Consider the following 20312-nt stretch of genomic DNA (forward strand, 5'->3'; position numbering starts at 1 on the left):
CTTATTACAAATCCTACTGAATTCAAGTTTATCATTAAATTCTAAATTGTCTATAAAATATGAACCAATATCTTACATTAAAATAGACGTTAATGTTTGAAAAAGAAAGCAAGCAAACACATTTCACCCAGGCCTGTTTGCATAATATAATGTATGTTTGCCTAATATATTACGTGTGGTAAGTTTGTTTGAAATGATTTTGTTAATCATTAATTAGTTAATCGATTTTGATATTGAGAGTTATTGGATGTGTGATAGAACGTTTTGGACCAAATGCAACAAGATAAACCATTATCTCATTAGATGAATAAATCATGACTACCTCTAGCACAGATTATGTTTATCCATTGTCATCATATCTTCAGATAACTATATAATTTTCTAATATATTGTTATCAGACTATGGCGTAAGCTAACCATTTTAATATAAAAACTGCATTTTGTCTACTTACATTATTTACAAACTTTATACATTTGCTAAACTATATTGTTGGCAAATTATATCAATTTATAGATATATTCCATAAATATATTCCATGCTGTCGTTGTATTCAATGCATATATTCTATTATAACGACGTCGTTAGCTAATTATATTATTGACAAACTGTTGGATGCAATTATCGCTTGCTAAGCATATCACTTTCGAACGGTGCCCAGCAGTATTATTCATTGCCGAATTGCTTTATTAGTTAATACTACCTTTGTCTAAATTTATCGTAAACTAATTAGTGATTGATAAACTGTTCTCTTTCATAGAACAAGACCGAGGCAACCGCGCACCTAACACTGCAGACACATGCGGATGTGTCTATTTCTGGTTTCATCCCGAGATACACACACGCAAAGAACAATAAATCTTATTCTGTTAATAAACTAGACGGAAACAATACATACCTGTCTTTTTATACATAACGTGTCATATTTCAACATAGTACGGTTCGATACTGAAGTATTGCTTTCATTAACCTATCTGCTACAGTTAACTTTAATATTTTTAACATTAAGCTTATGGACTCTATATATTCTAGATATTGGAACGCGTGAGAAATATTCTATGCAGTGGTCCCACCCTTCATATAAGTTATTAAAAGAGACGCGCTGCACACGTTCTAAAACAATTACTTCTAAATATGAATACGTAAACTGTAAATCTAATGACAGTGTGTGATCCGAGAGTATATGTGTTTATATTTGTAGACATGATATCGAATCTGTTGTATTGTCATTGTCATACATCGGATATACTTTAGCTGTAACTATCTGCTCAAGCTTATATTTATGTATTTGTCTTTCACTTCTGCTCTATTATTATTCTTATTTTAGTGTCCTTTGTCCTTATTGTAGTGTTCTTATTTTAGTGACCTTTGTCTGAAAATGGACTAAACAGAACAGGAAAAGTCACATGGGATTAAGAGTCACTGAAGAGGTCGCAGAATATTGTGACGAAAGATTTCAGACAAAGGACACTACAATACGACTTTAAATGAAGCTGAAGTGGAGAACAAGTATAGAGCGCGTGTGGTTATTTGGCAAAAACAAAAACATAGAAGCGTCCTCAAATATAAGAATATCTACACATAATTATTTAGCTATTTCTTTCGTGTATTTTAAAGAAATTGTTCATAAGTAAAGGCACACAATAATTTGAAGAAACCAGCGAAAGAAAACGAAACAAAGTCAAATAATAGTATTTTCATTTAATCATTCTATTTTGAAAAATACCCAGACTAACATCGTTTATCATTTAAACTGTAGAATAATGACATTATCGCGAGGGGATTCATTTTAAGATTACTTCCGAAAATAATGAATTGGACATTCTGTTATAGATGGCTGGAGAAGAGAAGAGGCAGATATTCGTTGCAGAGTGGAAATGGGTCATTTAACGAATGCTTTCCACAAAAAAGAGTGTATCGATTGAAAAGGATGAATTTACGATGTAGTGTTTGTATTTACGATAGAGTGTTTGAATGAATAACAATTTCCCATCTACGAACATTCGAACTGCTAGCATTGACCTAGCATATTTCTCCTTTTATAAGAAAGAGCAGAGAACATGAAGATATGCATTACCAGCATTATGTTCTGAGTCCAGAGCTTCCAGATTCTCTGGAGATATATATGAGCATTAAAGTCATGCAATACTCAACCTCAAAAAATTTACCTTTATATTAATAATATCATTCATTAATAATACACATGCAAAGTAATTACCATGCAGAAAGATATATCGTAATTTAAAAGCAGTAATAGTAATCATGTTAAAGAACAAGCTCAGTAGTATTTTATTTTTATTGTTTAATTATAACATACACAAAGTTAATCTTCACAGCAAGTGATTGTATTAGCCAAAAGAAATGGACAAATATTACAGTGAATAAAAATATTATAGGTGAATAAAGAAATAAAGTTCGGAGTGAGTGAAACCCATTCAATACCGATACTATACTAAATACTGTAAAGCATCTTATCTTGTGCTTTTAGATTTATACTGTCCCAACTTCTATATCATTGCATATATTTTAACGCAGTGCAGAAAATAATACATAAAATTATAATAATGCTAGGATGAGTCGATTATATCTGAGTTAACAAATATCGTAAGCTCTTCCTTAGTTTAACAGATCGGTGGCTCGTCTTTCACTTTGCTTCTCTTGGAATGCATGTGTATAATGATATCTGGAAAAGAAATATCCAATAATTATATACAGTTATGCGCTTAATATAAATGTAGGATCCAGGGACATAAATGTAAATTCGATTCCGTAAGATTTGTATACACATATATATATATATACATATATGTATGTATGCATGCATACACACACACACACACACGCGCACACACAGACAAACACACTCATGCACATATAGATATTAGGCCATCCCATAAATAATGCGGTTTTTTTATACATCTTTTATTTTTTTGTAATTAGACAAAGTTCTGTTTTAATCTAAAATACCTTCTCCTTCATTTTCTGTAATGCTCTTCCATCTATCTGGTTGACATGCACGGCCCTCTTCTCCAGTACTGTTCTAATCTCGTCTACAGAAGTCATATTTTTTCCATCCAAATGATTTTGAACACTGCAGAATAGATAATAATCATATTGGACAATGTCTAACGAGTAGGGTGGGTGGAGCATCGTTTCCCATTCAAACTGCTCCAGGCTTTGGAATTTTATCTTCGCTGTATGTGTCCGAGAATTATCCTGATGGAAGAACACTTTGGTCTTCAAACAAAAAACGGTCGTTTTCTTCTAGCGTTGACTTAAGCCGCTCAATCTGCTTGCACTACGCCTCCTATGTTATCGTTTGCTTTGGGTTTAAAAGTTCAACGTGGACTAAACCATACATATCCCATCTAACAGATAACAAATTACATAGGTGAAGACCTTCTTTAGCCTCGGGTGCCAGTGTTTCTCCTTTCCCTACTCACTGTCATCGGCGCTTTTTATAAAGAACCCGTTTTTTGTCACCAGTCACTATTTATGAGACATGACAACAAAAGAGCACACATTCACTCTCTGTGCGATTAGGCTCCAAAAGTTTGTAAGGAACCCATTGACCCAATTTGCTGACCTTTCCGATGGCACGTAGGTGTCAATGAATAGTTGAATGAACAAATCTAGCTTCTCTTCTAGTTCCTCAACAGTTACGATGGATTTTGTTCCATCAGGGCTTGCAAGACGTCCTCGTCGAGCTTTACAGTTTTCTAGGACGTGGCTTGTTTTCTAGGCTGTAGTTTTCGGCTCAGAATTTTGTAACCCACCGTTGACACTGTCTTACGAATATTGTCTGATCTTCATATCCGACATTAATATTCCTCGCACTTTCCGTAGTATTGTTGCCTTTATTGAACTCATAGAGTGAACTATGCCGAACATGCTGCTTCGTCACTGCTATCATAGTTTTGAAAAAATAAGTGTTAAAATCTAAGTGCACTCTTCAAAACTTGCACTAAGAATAAGTACAAGGCAAAATTACTACCTGCTTTAATAGCAAGTTATTGCAGGTAGCTTATCCCGTCCCACTACGACTTTTAGTTCATGCAATTGAAAAACCACATTATTTATGAGATGGCTCAATATATATATATATCTATATATACATACATATACATGTGTGTGTGTGTGTGTAAATTTAAATAGAGCCTATAAAAACCACCTAAAGGTGTGTCACCTATTATTTTGTTGTGAATATTTATGTTCCTAAAATAATAATACAAATCTTGGTTTATTAATATTCAAATTAAAATCCAGAAAATGGAGTAGTGTTAATATAATGTATCAACTGCAATAACATGTAAAAACCTAACGATATGTCCTTTTTACTCCTCTAACGAGATTGTGCCCGATAAAAGATTCTAATTACTGGAATTTAATTATTTGGGGCAAAATCGAGTTAGCTGCAAATGAATATGTTGAATTTTTGCGGATAATGAATTATATTAACGCTACTTCTCCATTATCTGGATTCTAATTTGTATATATATATATATATGAACTGATTAATCCGTTAGGTACAAGATCCCTCACGCAAATATTTAAAATCACTATAAATACAGTGATAAATATAGAAATTGAACGTAGAGCAATAGTAATGTGCGAACATTATGATAATTATGATACTAGCGATCTTTAGTTGGGATCTAAACTGTACATTTGAACGAAAAGAAATATGCATTGCAAAGGTGTCTTTTTGAAGGTCATAATTCGCGTACTGGTTGGAAAGCGGTCTTTGTTAGGAAAGCGGTCTTTGTTAGGAAAGTAAATGTATGTTGCATTCTCAGTTCGTGAGATCATAGATACTAATGTACTTTCTAACATACAAATATATTCAGTTCTTTCCATGGGACGTAGTCACAAATTATAATTGATTGACATGATATTGCGTGACATCCGCTTCTTTTTTAAAGTCCTTAATAATGTGTGTGAAGAGAATGAGTTTTTGTTGTGGAATTATATTGATGATACAGACTTTGTTTAACAACACGCACAATAATAGATACATACTGACATGCCTGTAACTACTCTTGTATTGATTTCTGCGTATTACTCAATGGCACTAACAATGTAACAGAAAAAGTCTTCAATGTGAATTGAAGCATCTTCGTAGACCAGGAATACTAATTCATTTTACGGTCCTAGATAAGCGAATACACACGCAAGCATATACACACATATATACACTCATATTACATTGTCATATGAAAAGTGTTTTATTCGGAACGAGAGAACACTAGTCGCACCTCTTTCAATATCAATTACTGGATTATGTGAAATGACCACAACCAATTGTATAGAGTGCGCCGCTAGTATACATATATTAAGTATTAATGCTTGTGTTCTGAATCTAATTTCGCATTTATTCCACCATAGCAAAAACTGTTAGTTACCAAAATAAATATACAACATATTTTCTCATCATTAATAAGCGAAACTGTTTTTGCAGAGAACTGATAGCAATTCTCCGATAATTGATGTATGGAACAGTTATGTGAAATAGAAAAATCGTACGAGTTTAAAAACTACAACATATTGCTGAAATGGAAGTTATATATGATTGAATAGCTTTATAATTGTTATTATGATGCGTTAATGTCATAACAAATATTTTACGGGATACATAAATACAATAAATTCTTTTTCATATTTACTACCAACAAGAAAACATACTTTACTACAAAGACAACCATTACTACTCATAAGAGATTAATAACAATAACAATAACAATGATCATGATCATGACAGATGATGATGATGATGATGATGATGATGAAAATAATAATAATTGCTTCAAATTTAGGCACAAGTCCAACAAATTTTAGATGAAAGGGTAAATTAATGTCATCAACAGTAGCACTTGACTGATACTTTAGTTTATTGATTGTGGAAGCCTGAATTGCAAAGTTGAACTCAAAACATAAAGAATTAAAAGAAGTGCCTTGCAGCACTTTATCACTTCAACTATTCCACCCGCTTCAGTAGCAGTTTCTAATCCAGGCACAAAGCTACCATGCCTTTGACTCTAGACTTGATTGGTACTTTATTTTATCCACCTCGAATGCACGGAAGCCAAGTTGCACTTAAATTACTTTTGAATCTAAAGCATAAAGAAAGCTGAATAAAGGTATGCTTTCTTTACTCTAACGTTTCTGCCAACACCCTTCTCTCTAACTTCATTTATTTTAGATGCAAAACCAGCAATTTTGTATACACGAAATTAATCGCTATCACACTACTTGTCCAGTGCTTAATTTTATCGCACTTAGAAAGTTGAAAGCCAGAAAAGGATTTCAATTCAGAATAAAGATTCAGAATATAAATGACTGGGTCAAGTATGTCCAAACATTTTCACCGACGTGCTAACGTTTTTCGCAACTCGGTGCTCTAATAACTATTGTTTCTAACACAGGAACAACGCCAAAGATCTGTCATAGGATCAAGGCATGGACAGATCAAAAATCTATTGGCTAATAAATTATATAGATAGGACTTGGGTGACCTGCTGTAGTTTATCCATTTTGCCATCGGCACATTTGTGAAATGCAGTCGGTAATTGCCAGAAAGTTGGAAACATCTGAGATTGTTTGCTAACTCTGCACAATCCAAGCCTGTACCCAAGATAGCATTCCAGCCACCCACTAGTACTAAAGCGCTGGACGTTTTGAGTGAACCCTCCAGACGATTGAAGAATTCTAGCTGTCCTGCCCTGCCAGAGAATAAACATATACTAATAAGAAGGCGCTTCCTTAACCATTGTTCACATTCAGGACCACTAACTTTTCTTCTCTTCCTATCGTTAGTTCTAAACCTGGTCCATATCGTGAGACCTAAATCATTCGAAAAAACACAGTTTTCTCAACCCCGATCGACTTGTCTATATGTAGATCCCTTTTCCTCCAAAAGTTGGTTTGTAGATCAGAAATTCTTGCTTCGTGATGGCCCCTGAATCTACACAAAGGGAGCTGGGGACGTTGAGCAGTTAGTCCTCCTTCCAAGATAAGGTTCAGCAATGGGGGAAAAGTGAGAGAGGATCGCTTACTTTAGCCCTATAATTTACCGGTGCGTAGGCTGTCCGGTTGGTTACAGCTGTTTCCACAAAACTTTCATTGTATAGCCTTTTCCTAATATTCAGTCTTAAATCTCCTATTCCAATGGGGCAGTTGTTTTTTTAAGATGTATTGTGTTGTGGTATGTTGATGGTTTTTATGTATGCTGGAATTCAAAGGGTTAATGCGATGTAGATATTGTGTGCTATGCTTGTAAATTTGTGTGCGTGGCCCATTTGTCATTATTGTTTGTGTGTGTCGCTGTGTAGTTAATACCATTCTGCTCGAGTTGGTGTGTGATTTGACTGTTGTTGTGTGTATGAATGAATAAGGCCGTAGTTAGTGGTGGTGTCTGTGATAGTATTTATGGTGGTGATGAAGATGATGGTGCTCAACAGCACGCCTTAGCTTCCATTACCGTTGACGTTGGTGAAATGTCACTTAAGGGCATGCCTCCACCCACCTATTTGGTCGTCGGATTTTTTTTTTGGCGCTCTTTTGTTTCTCTTTTCTTTGCTTTGCATTGGTCTCTTTTGGATATTTAGGTTCAGTATCGTCCCCTTCTTCTCAAAACCTATCGGAATGATTCCAGAGGGAAAGGCCATGTCGTATGAATCATTGTCTTATATTCTTATATTTGCTGTTGTTGTTTAGGGACATTCATTTGCTGTTGTTGTTTGTGATGTAGTGGCACTTGCGAACGATGTTTCTTATATTCTTTCAGTTACCGACATATATATCCGTGGTAATGGCGGTGTTCTTTTTAATTACCATTATATCTAGGATTGGTGATTTGGTACTGCTCAGTTCCTCTGTAAATTGGATGGATGGGTGTAGGTTGTTCAGGAGGATATTGGGTTCTTCCTCAGTGTTTTGAGATTTTGTCCAGATTATGAAGGAATCGTCGAGGTATCTCTTCCATGCATTTTCAAGATACCTCCTAAATCCAGTACTGTATCTCTCCTCTCTTTCCTGGTAGAGTTTTTGTTGTAAGTATCCTATCACCGACTTCGCATAAACGGGAGGAAACCTCGTTCCCATAGCCGTGCCTTTAATTTGAATGTAGTTCTTTCCATTGAAGAAGAAAGTGTTGTTTTCCAGAATAAGTCTTACTGAGTCTAATATAAATGTCACTGTGAATCTGTTGGGAATCGCTTTTCTATGTTTATCTACCCAGTATTTGACCGCCTTTATTCCTAAATCATGTGGGATGTTGGTGGGATATTGGCTTATTACATCAAAGCTTACTAGGATTGAATTTGTTTCAGTGGTTTTGGGAAGATGGGATAGAAAATCGATGTCCTCCCGAATTAAGCTGGGTATGTAGGTACATAGTAGTTTCAAAATACTGTCGATGAAATTGCTTAGATGGTTGGTAGGGCATGCTTGGCCAGCTATATTTGGTCTAAGTTTTAAATCATTTGGATATACCAATTTTATTAATTCACTTCCTTATTCTTTTACTGCCTGTTGAATATCTTCTGACATGTATTTTTGGTAAGCCGTAAAAATTGCTGGGTTTTGGCTCGAAATTGGTGATGTAGTCTCTTTCGTTGTCAGTGAGTGAGTTGTAGTGTTTTGAAACCAGGTGGTTGAACTTCTTCATGATGTGGTGGTCTATATTCGAGGGTGTTCCACAACACAAGGTTGTAGTTTTCACTTGGTCCTCAACGAAATGCTTGTAGTATTCCACAACCATGATAACAATTGCACCCCCTTTATCTGCTTGTTTAATTATTATTCTTTCATCGTTTTGTATGCGTTTAAGTGCAGATATCTCTGATTTGTTAATGTTCGGCCTAACTTTGGTATTTTGTTTTAGGGGAAAATTTGATAGGGTAACAGTATATTGGTCAAGGTAGATATTTCTGCCTTTTGGTGGGGTGAAATTTGATTTATTCCTCACTAAGGAATCTTCGGTTTATTTATTTATTTATTATTATTATTATTATTGGTGGTGAACAATTCCACAAGTCGTAACTTACGACAGCATTTCTAGATATCTTCCTTTAGTTCATGGAAGTTGACTGTTGGTGTAGGTCTAAATTTCAGACCTTTTAACAGGAGTTGGGTTTCATCATTGCCAAGATCTCTTTTGGAAAGATTAATTATCTTTGGATCTATATGTCCAGCTGTTTTGGGTATGTTTCCTCTTGGAAATTTTATATCCCCGGTGTTTTTTGACATGGCATTAAAAAATGATTTTTTTTCTGTTTGTGGTTTCTATTTTTGTTGGTTTTGACTTGAAGTTTGTGTTTTGGTTGTGTTATTTTACCTGGCTGTGTTATGTTTTCCGTCCTATTTTCGGAATTATACATCTTTCTTTTCAATTTGTTAGTATTGATTTTAATGATCTGAGAGGATGATTTATTATTGTTTCCGGTTCTACGTCGGTTTTTTGCCCAGTATTTTGTAGGTAATCTTTGTTGAGGCTTTGAAAATGATCTATTGTTTCTACATCTATTGGTCTGATCAGAGGAATATTTATTTTGTTCATGTTTCTTTTGTTTATAATGTGTATATTAGAGAGTTTGCTTACAAAAAGGGTAGAGTTGTTACCGTAGTTCCTCTTTGACTCCTAGCGGATTGGGCCTTCATGTTGCCTCATGCTCTGGTTTTTGTTACGTTGGTGAGATTGTTCATTTTTACTATCATTTATCTGGGTTCTAAAGTCTTTACCGCAGTTGGTAGAATATTTATCCAGGAATAGTTGTTTCTGCTGTCATAATTTTCTTGATTTGTTCTCTTCTTTGGAGATATCTTTGATCCATAGTTCACGCATTTTTTCTTTTACATTGCCAGTTGCTAGTTTTGATATTTCATCTTCAAAAAGACTTTCGATTGCTTCGTATTTGGTGTTGTAAAGGGATTGTTTAGACAGGGTAATAGAAATGTCGGTCCTGAATTTTGTTACGGCGAGGTCCCATCGAAGTTTCGTTTCCTCCTCTGGTTCTCATGCAATTTCTTTAATTAGGTACTTCCAAGGAATTATAGGTGCCGCTAAAGAAATCCATTTCGAGTGTGTTTCAGCATACTTTTCGCATTTATATGCTTTTCAGACGTTTTGTTTGCTTATATTGAGAGATTTGTTTCCAAGTTTGCCACATTTGTTTTCTTTTTCGGTGTGCTTCGTTTTCCAGATTTCTTTCATTTATTTCTGATATCCATGGAAGTTGTGGTAGGTTTTCTTTGGTAGACGTTATAATTGTTGGTATGATTTCCGTGAGTTTCTTCATTTCATTGTTTATATGTTCGTTGGTATGTTTTCCATCTGTTGACTATTCAGCGGGCCTTGAAAATGCCCATACAACAACAGAGGACACCACAAAGAAGAGAAAAACAAGAACAAATCATACCATTTATAGTGACACACAATCCATGCCATCTTCAATGTCGCTAAAGCAAACCTACCAATCATTGCACAAAGTAAGGAATTGAGAAATATCAATACACATCGAACTATAACTCTCAGTAAGAGACAGCCTAAAATCTTGAAAAAGTTATTAACAAAGGCAAGGTTTGATCTTAGCAACAAAGATCAACCATTCACTGTGTCTAAATGCAATGATAGCCGATGCGGTACATGTCAATTAATTCATACCGGCCCATATATGAACACAAAAACAGGGAAAATATTCACAAACGCAAACATGAATTGCAAAAGCAGAAATTTAATCTACTGCATCAAATACCCAAATTGTGAAGAACTGTACGTTGTCCAGACAGGTAATGCACTATCAGAACGCTCGCGTGTGCATTGACAACAAATTAAAAATCCAGAAGTCCGCCAAATACCACTGAGTAGCCATCTGGCAACATGTGATTGGAAAACACCTGTCTCAACCTGAGACCTTGAAGACTGCTTAAATGCAATAAAGTATACTAGTCCTTTCATATTTAATATTTTATATTCAATATTTCATTTATTCAATAAGACAATCAATACTTCATTTCATTTTACTATATATACTATATATTCTATAATCTACATTAATATTATAAGAATATAAATAAAACATAAAAACAGAGTTGGAATTCCTTTTAGTAATATATATATATATATATATATATATATATATATATATATATATATATATATATATATATATATATATATATATATATATATATATATATATATATATATATATATATATGTATGTATGTATGTATGTATGTACACACACAGTCATACACACACGGTGGAAACACACACACACATATATAAACACTCATACACATATATCTATATATATTCATGCACAAATCTCCTCTGTTGGTTCAAGAGACGGAACCTCACGATCGACTGATTTAACGTAGACACTTTTGACATAGCGTCAAACCGTCACTCAAATCTTACAATGGTCGTTAAATAACGTTTGATGAAGTTGGATCTCTCGAGGAGAATATCTTAATTACTTCTAGACTGCCTTAAAGAGCGAGCACTTTTGTAACGCAGATGTGAGAAATACTGCTTAGATATTAATAAGATACATTCTTTATAAAAGTGTTATTAACTCTTGAACTGCGATCATAGTTCACGCATGTTGTACACAATACCAGAGTCCAAATATACGCACTTCGGGCTCAAATTTATCTAAAGATTCAGATTAGCATTTCGTGGTTGACAATTTCAATGTTTAGCAGCATTCCTCTGTGATTATGAAACTTGAAAACATTTTCATACCTTTTAAGTATACTGACAAGTACATTTAACTTAACTATCTTTCAGTAACTCTTTGTCATGAGCAGTTAGACAAGCTATTGAAATCGTTGACCAGAAAGTGAGTAACATGATATTAGATGTACATGATGTGCATCCGCTAAGCCAAAGAACGTAAATATGTAAACGACAAAAAACTAACTCACTGTTCTTGCTGAGCGTTTTTTTCCTGTTTTGAAGAATTCAAAATATTTCTGCTATATATAGCAGAAATACGCCTCAAATTCTGCAGAAATTGGACGTAATATGCGGAATAAAATGAATAAATTAAATTTTTATGATAATTAAATCAGCGCATAATAAGAAAATAATGACACTTACATCATCCATATATCCTATAAACGGTTTCAGTGGTGCACATGCCCCAAAGAGTATATTATATCCTCCAGTTTGCATGTTCTGTTCTGTAGAAAACATGTAAAGTTTAGATATTATTTAGGTTGAAAAGAACTGATTTTTTTCTAAATGCAAAACGCATTGTTATTGTTGTTATTAAATCAAAGTTATCTCTCATAAAATTGTTTGTGATCAAATGTGCTGTCCCAAGTTAGCTTTGATCGAGAACATTAAATTTTATCTATTTTAGAGTGTGTTTAAAAGTGTACTATGCAATGTGCTATATTTCTTTAATGACATTTATACTTGATTTGAGTGATATATGGCTCCCTGTTGTTGTTGTTGTTGTTGGCACCCTTTTGTCTCTGGAGACAATGGAGTTGCGCATAAACTAATCCAGTCTGGTTTCTACACTTCATGTCCTTTCCAGTCTTGCGCAGGCCTAGGATAGATATAAGAAAATCCCGGGTAGCCCAATCGTCAGGATTCCACTCTCGACCTTGCTGATGTAGCCCAAAGGAGTGCAGAGCATTACGTTTGGCACCTGCTTGGTTGCAGGAGCTGCCGGAAGTGTCGAGTCGAACTCTAAACCGCCTACGGGGCTCCACTCCGGATTTCTTTGAAGGTTGTCTCCTTTCCGTAACTCTGGATAGGGGCACATACCAGGTACTATCAGCCGGAGCCAGCTGAGCCTGGGACTCGTGTCAGGCAGGGTCGTCTCCCATGAAGTAGTGAAGAAAATCGATCCTATGTGTGGAAAAATAAAGGATTGCATAGAAGTTTATTATAGACTTTTACAGAATATGATTAGGCTCCTGTCGCTATAGCGGCCTATTTTAGCGTCGTTATCATTATTATGCAGATAGACAACTAGCATCGACTATATTATTCACTAATCAGCAATGCCGCAGTAGCAAATGATCGAACCCACAAACGACTATAGAACAGACAGCGAATGTAACAGCAGCAAGTGCACTAAATGTTGGCGCTGCGTAACGCAGACAAACATTGAAGCTGAAGAAGTCACCACCAGATGGACCATGATACATACTTAAACGTGCCAGAAATCAAATGAATTTCCAAACCTTAAAAACATGAATGTAGAATTTCTTCATTTATAACGAATGGTGAACTGCTGTCTCAGGCAACATACATATACTTGTGACAGTGCCCTGCATTGCATTTCTGTTCAAGTTGGAGCGATAAATTTATTATCTAATGTAACTTACAGATACATGAAAACAAATCCACTATCAAGTATGTAGCGGATGGGTAGAAGAGAGTGTTGGAGAGAAAGTGAAAGACAGAAGGAAAAAACAAATAAACAAACAAAGGAAAGAGAGAGAAAGAGAAACTGATACACACATTAAAGTACATTAAAGATTTTTACCCATGAGTTAATATTGGTTCATTTTGAAACTGTAGACATTGTAGTGTTCACGTTTGTCTCTTAACTTTCGCGTACAACATCGTAAGATATTTGTCATAAATACTGCAACCCTTTATCTTATAAATACTGTGTGTGTACGTATATGTGAGTATGTATACATGTATGAGTGAGTATGTATGAGTTATACATGCTTCAATGTACGTATATCTATCCACATAGGCTGCTAATAATTGGTGGTATTAGTAATTAAAATAATGTATATAAACTATATAAATACTTTAGCCAGAGACGTTGGATTGCACCGTCTGTCACATTTCAAACATCAACTGAATTTTCTGATATGGATATAAACAAAATTATGCGTAACTGTCTGTAAAGTGTCTGCATTTTCAAACCTAAATCTCAGTCCAAACTATGATTTCTTGCCCATTTTAAGTAGCGCATAAATGTATATAAAATGCTCAGATGGTGTCTGCTGAAGTGCACCTGTTATCTGAACAGTAATTAAATTGTCCCCACATCTTAAATAATTAAAATATCTTAATACATTGAAGTTGGAATATCAATCAAAATGAACAGGAAAAATATATTTCACGAATTGGAATCAGATGCAACTTAAATTGTCATATCTGAAGTTTAGAAGCGGTACAAGGAAAATGAAATATTTAGTTTTGACTCTATACGCTCTAACTTCAAAAGCTAGCAGGTTTCTTAGTTGCAATGTGGCATTTTTCAATGTAAAGTCACATTCTAAATAGAATACTAACCACTCTACCTAACTTTCACGAGATATGTTACTTATATTTTGTATTTTCTGGGAGATTAAAATGCTAAGGGGCAATGCGAGATATCATTCTTCCATATCAACTCTATTGGAATATCGCACCACCAGAGAGGAGAACACATCTATGACTTTCATCAGCCTAAACACATCACAGCAGCTCAAATTAAATATAGGTGTCTCTGAATAGCGTAGTACTAGGAACTTGAGGTGGGCCTTGAAACCTTATTTTCATTGGAAAAAAAGTTCTAAAGTTAAAACTTTTGATAACGTAAAATAGGCAACATTGCATACTTGGGCCCGAGAAAATAAACAGCAGATGTACGTTTTGATAGATTTATTTACACGTACGCGATTGTGGGCTAAAATTAGAAAATAGTCTTTATTATAGCTTTGTAGGGATCTGACGAATGTTGCAGAGCAGTGAATTAAATTTGATACAGACAGACGTTTCCTGCATCTAGGTTTCAAGATCAAGCTTTGCTAGCTTTGTCGTTCACTTAATGACGTTTATTGTCGATAAATATAATGACCGTAATATAGTGGTTTCATTTAAATTCAGTTAAATATATTTGAATCCTAAGAGCATTTATTCTGAAATTAAAAATAAGTAACATTCGATTACAAAAGATCTCATTAGTAAATAAAAGGTATATCATTTATGATTATATCAGCTAATGATTGCTATATTTGTTGACTAAGATTACTAGTGAATGAAATGTGGCAATGAGAGATTTCTTCTCTATAATTAATAGATTTTTCACTCAAGAGACTCGACTTTCACCACGTTATGGCGAAGCATATAATGTTTGTAAGGTACGTATGCCAACCGCTTGTATACAAATAAACCGAATAAGTAAGAAAGAACACAATGAAGCAAGCTTCTACGTCAGATACTTTTTTTAGCACTGAAAGTACTGTACGCAAAATTTATTTCATGAGTTGAATAAACTCTAGAGTCAGATAAACGGAAATTACATATACGACGTTGCGTTGCACTATCTAAAAACTTAGACTATGTAATACACATGGATAATTATTGTAAAATACAAATAATCACGAATAATTTCTTTTGTAAGATAAAGTTAAATTTACCTGAAACTTTAATAGATTTTGTCTCATGATTCACAGTCGCATTCAAGTAATATTTGTTGAACAAGAAATATACATCATTCCAGTCGGATTTCTGTAAATAATTATGAGAATATCATTAATAAAACGTGCGCTTATTTAATACAAATTACACTGGTTAAGGTTATGGTCTCTCAGCAAGTCATTGAACTCAACTTGTTTGAAGAAGTTAGGATCGTCATTTCTTGGTGGTTCATAGTCTACTTCCATCTCATTAGTATCACTAATATCAGCCTCTGATGAAATTTCCTCTCTCAGGTAGCAGAGATACAGGAGTATCATCTGAGTGTGGGGCAGGCCTTATTGCTGACGGAATATTTGGATATATTATGCGATCCTTAGTATTCTTATTGAATCCAGTTACTTTAGTGATACAGAAGTATCTGTCATCATGAGCGTTCATCTGTTCCCACCATAACATTTGTACTCCAAAGGGCATACAATTCAGTTTTCCAAGTGACTACATTTGGAACTAACTAATGCGACTCTTGTAAGCTCTGTGAGGTACAAATGGCTTGTCTTGTTCTCTCAGTTTGCAGCCAAAATAAACTAAATAGCAGCCCTTCAACAAAGGAGTAATAGTGTTCCAAGAGTAAGAAGGGGTGAATAGCCCGGAGACATAGCAAAATATAAATATCTCTGGTGAATTTGCGCAGCCTCTAGACATATTCACAATTAGAAATTAAAGAAAATATATTAGATTTAATATTCAAATCAATATAAGGTAAGCCTTTTCATTGGTAGTATATATTATCATTTAGTTATGTTATACAGAGAAAAGTGTGGAGGCGCAATGGCCCAGTGTTTAGGAAAGCGGACAAACGGTCATAGGATCGCGGTTTCGATTCCCAGACCGGGCGTTGTGAGTGTTTATTGAGCGAAAACACCTAAAGTCCCACGAGGCTCCGGCAGGGGATTCGTGGCGAACTCTGCTGTACTCTTTCTCTCACTCTTTCTTCCTGTTTCTGTTGTGCTTGTAATTCAAAGGGCCAGCCTTGTCACACTGTGTCACACTGAATATCCCCGAGAACTACGTTAAGGGTACACATGTCTGTGGAGTGCTCAGCCACTTGCACGTTAATTTCACGAGCAGGCTGTTCCGTTGATCGGATCAACTGGAACCCTCGACGTCGTAAGCGACGGTGTATCCAACAACAGAGAAAAGTAACTTTTCTGTATAAATTGAAAACTTGATGTGATATAGAGGAATAAAAAACACCTTGAATCGCTATTTATCATATGTATTTCAAAAAAAGATACGTTAATAAAATCATGCAGACCATTGTATTCTAACATAAACTTATGTGGTTAATGTATATACTAACTGTCAGATGACCTTAGTCATTGCAATTTTTTTATTAGCATCGGCTTATGGACTTATTACAGAACTTTTGCTTATCCGAGAAGAAATCGTTGAAATATTATTTCATGGATGTCGAGTATTTAAGTACCTACATCTAGCTATTGTTGCTTTTAGCACACATCATACGACATACTATTCATTACTACCATCATTCCACCTTTTTTAGTCATTATTATTTTGTTATTACAGTTTTATTAAAGTATTTAGCAATGTTCTGGAGAGTCACTGAATATGTCGATATCATCAAAAACATATACATGGAAAAGGACGAATGTTGTAAATTTCATTCTTTTTACAAGGTTAATTATAAATTAGCGGTAGAGTAAATCGAATGAAAAATCAACTGCAGACAGCAGGTTTTATAATTGAAGTATATGTGCCATATAAATTCTGATATAAGGATAAAACTGGAATCGATAATAAATAGTGTAAAATACTTATTTCCAACAATTCGAATTATACGGCTATGAAAGAGTAGGCTTGCATCTTCAAGTTAAATCCACACTCCTTTGATGCAGTATTACTCTCCAAGTTACATAGACAAAAATTAAGAACTTTTACGGAATTTAGATAGTGGAACTTAAAGTGCTTCTAATAATATACTATATAGCATTTGGTTGCATTTCGTTACATTCTAGTTCCTTTGTTAACAATTTGATTTGGTATTATCTTTCTTAAGCCGATATAATAAATACTAGTCATGTAATGGGGAGACGATATAATCAACTATGCACTTGATTACATCGATGACTGTAGTTCGTGAGCATGACTAGAATTTGAGACTTAAATCACTAAAAGAGCCTGGTAAACGTTTATGAATCAGTTTGATAAATAACACAAGTATTCCACTTGGTTCGTGATATTTTTATACCATTATAATTCAACGTCAAAGAGTACTACATTAAGCCGGGTCAAGTATTAATATCAGTTTCAAATTTTGGCCCAAGGCTAATTATTTCAGGGAAAGGGGGTAAGTCAATTACATCGACCCAAGTGCTAATCTTGTATTTATTTCATCGACCCTGGAAGGATGAAATTTAAAGTCAACCTCGGTAGAGTTTGAACTGAGAACGTAAAGACGGGCGTAATGCTCCGTTAAACATTTCGTTCGGCGTGCTAACAATTCTGCCAGGTCGCCGCCTTAAGGGTAAGTATTCATATTGCAGCTAATATCAAAATTCATGGCTGGCAATTAATTACATTGAAGGTGTCATCAATTTATTTTTCATTTCTCTCATCTCACTGTATATATTAATTGTCATCGTTATTTAAATCAAGTTTGTAGAAATAGTGTTAGTCTTAAAATGTTCAAAAACATTTCAGCCACATGATTTGATTAGTCTTATCAAAATATACAGCATATTAATAATTGCATTGAAACAGATGACACTTTCGGCAATATGCTTGAAATTATGAACTTATTGATTGGTTTAGATTATATTTTATAGAATTGATTTTAAAACTGGGAATCACGTTCACTATTTTTTTTTACATTTTTTCAGGTTTGTACAAGGAAGGGCAGAAAATTGCTCTTCTTCATAATTTCTCGGACGAGTGATAGAATGGGAGATTAAAAATCTTTATCAATAGAACAGTAATTGGTTGCGAATGCTTGCACAGCCTGAGCATTGTCAAAAACACATAACATCGTTTGCGGCATCAAAATACGATACTAATTAAGTATGAAACACCAAAAAATATACATTTGATATTTGCAGTTTCCGTCGGGAGTGACTCGTTCCTTGCTACAGGCAGTTGCTCAAACTTTCAACATCTTAGGAAATAGGACGCATGTAACTGTGAAACAAATGTAGTTATTATAAGGTTACGCCATTGATTCCAACAGATATATTTATGTAATAATATGAATAGCTGTTACCTAGTTAATCAATTTAAATCAAACTTCAAAAATGTATTCAATTTCAGGAAAATCCTGTATTAAACCTGATGACGTATATTATATAAAACCGAATGTAATCTGATTTCCGCACACAGTCACATATATGAGTGTGTGAGCCAATGTCCATGTATGTATGCCTGTGACTGACTGTCTTTGTGTTCACTTATATTCGATGGTTTTGTAACTTATGTCTTACGGTTGACTAATTTTGAAAGTAAGAAGGTTAAGGACTGCTTATTATAGCATACGCTTATTTTAATGCTTTCTATTTTAACCACAGAAAAAGCGTGCAAGACTCCACAGGATGTTAATTCTGAAACAACATGATGAATCAAGCGAAGTATTATAAACTACAAGGCAATTATAAATATTTTGATGTTAAACAGGAGAACAAAATTGTGTGAGTATCAATGTTAATTTAATTTTTGTAATTATGGCCATACTTAATTATTTATGACCTTTAGAAATAAGCTAATATTTGAAAAGTAATTATGAAAGTAATCACTCTATAATGTATGTTATTACTTATGGAAAGATCTGTATTTCCTTCGCTTCCAATTACTGTATACGTCGATATTTAGATATATATAACTATTAATATAGTGAAAGAAATGACTGAATACTATAATGCCAGTGTAATTTAAATACATACATTGAGGTATGTGGGACTTTGATATTTACTATCAGAACGCGTCACTGGGGACAAAATTTATTAATACATAGGATGATAAATTATTATGAATTAATGAAATGTTTCATTAGGAGTTGTTTAAGAGCATATACAAATAATTTCCGATGAATGCAGTAGTTTCTATTAAATTAATACTTTACGCCTGAATGAATGTATTTTATATATATTGGTGGTCTCATATGGTTTTAAGAATCAGCCAGGTTTATTACCTTTGTTATTAAGGGTAGGTGCTTTGACTTATTGAGAAGAAATAGTTACCGAAATTAATAGGAAAATTAACTCCTGCAAAGTTGATCAAAAATTGGAGATTAACTTAATTTCGGTCTAACTCTCCTTAGAAGAAGAGCCCGTTAAATTCAAGTATTGAAATGGAATAATGAGTTGCTTAAAGTTTGCATGAAATGATTAAATTTAATTCTATTTTATATTTGGTGACTAATTAATATACCGAAAACTTTGTTCTCTTATTATATTTCTGAATTGATATATTTAGTTTATCACCAACTGATGCTGACACTCAGTTGTTAGGGTTAATAATCCGCACAATTTCTCATTGATTAAAGAACTGAATATGGTATCTCATATATTTGGCTCTTTTTTTTCTTTTCTTTTTAACGTATGTAACAACTAAATTGAAATATATTAAACTGCGCATCTCATAAATTTGTGTGCTTCTAAGGTCGTGTAAATTCTAAATAACTCCCAAAGGCCAAATTATATATTATGTCTTTGTGATTAAATGAGTAATCCACCATTAAGTGATTAAATATATTTACATACAAATATGGGAGAAATATAATGGTTAAATCAGCTTAATGTTTGTGTTTACCGTACAAACCTCAGAATCACATTTTACTTCTGAAATAAGTGTGTCAGACCATACTGAAAATCAAACTATGAACTTTTGATCAATCTTCAGACGCCATAATTCTACTGTATG

At 34.1% G+C, this 20312-nt stretch overlaps 1 protein-coding gene across 1 annotated transcript in view; it reads right to left on the reverse strand.

The window, feature by feature from the left end:
* Positions 1-2276: 2276 nt before the first annotated feature.
* LOC106875209 (asparagine-rich protein) overlaps positions 2277-20312 on the reverse strand; it is a 50871-nt gene continuing 32835 nt past the window's right edge. Inside the window, exons 5-7 of the mRNA XM_014923257.3 lie at positions 15383-15473; positions 12102-12184; positions 2277-2681 (exon numbers count right to left, since the gene is read on the reverse strand). Coding sequence (XP_014778743.1) covers positions 2643-2681; positions 12102-12184; positions 15383-15473 — 213 coding nt within the window. The 3' untranslated portion in view covers positions 2277-2642. The remainder of the gene's footprint in view (positions 2682-12101; positions 12185-15382; positions 15474-20312) is intronic.

This window comes from Octopus bimaculoides, chromosome 3 (genome assembly GCF_046866305.1).
Source record: "Octopus bimaculoides isolate indiv1 chromosome 3, ASM4686630v1, whole genome shotgun sequence".
In the NCBI taxonomy this organism is placed as follows: Eukaryota; Metazoa; Mollusca; class Cephalopoda; order Octopoda; family Octopodidae; genus Octopus; species Octopus bimaculoides.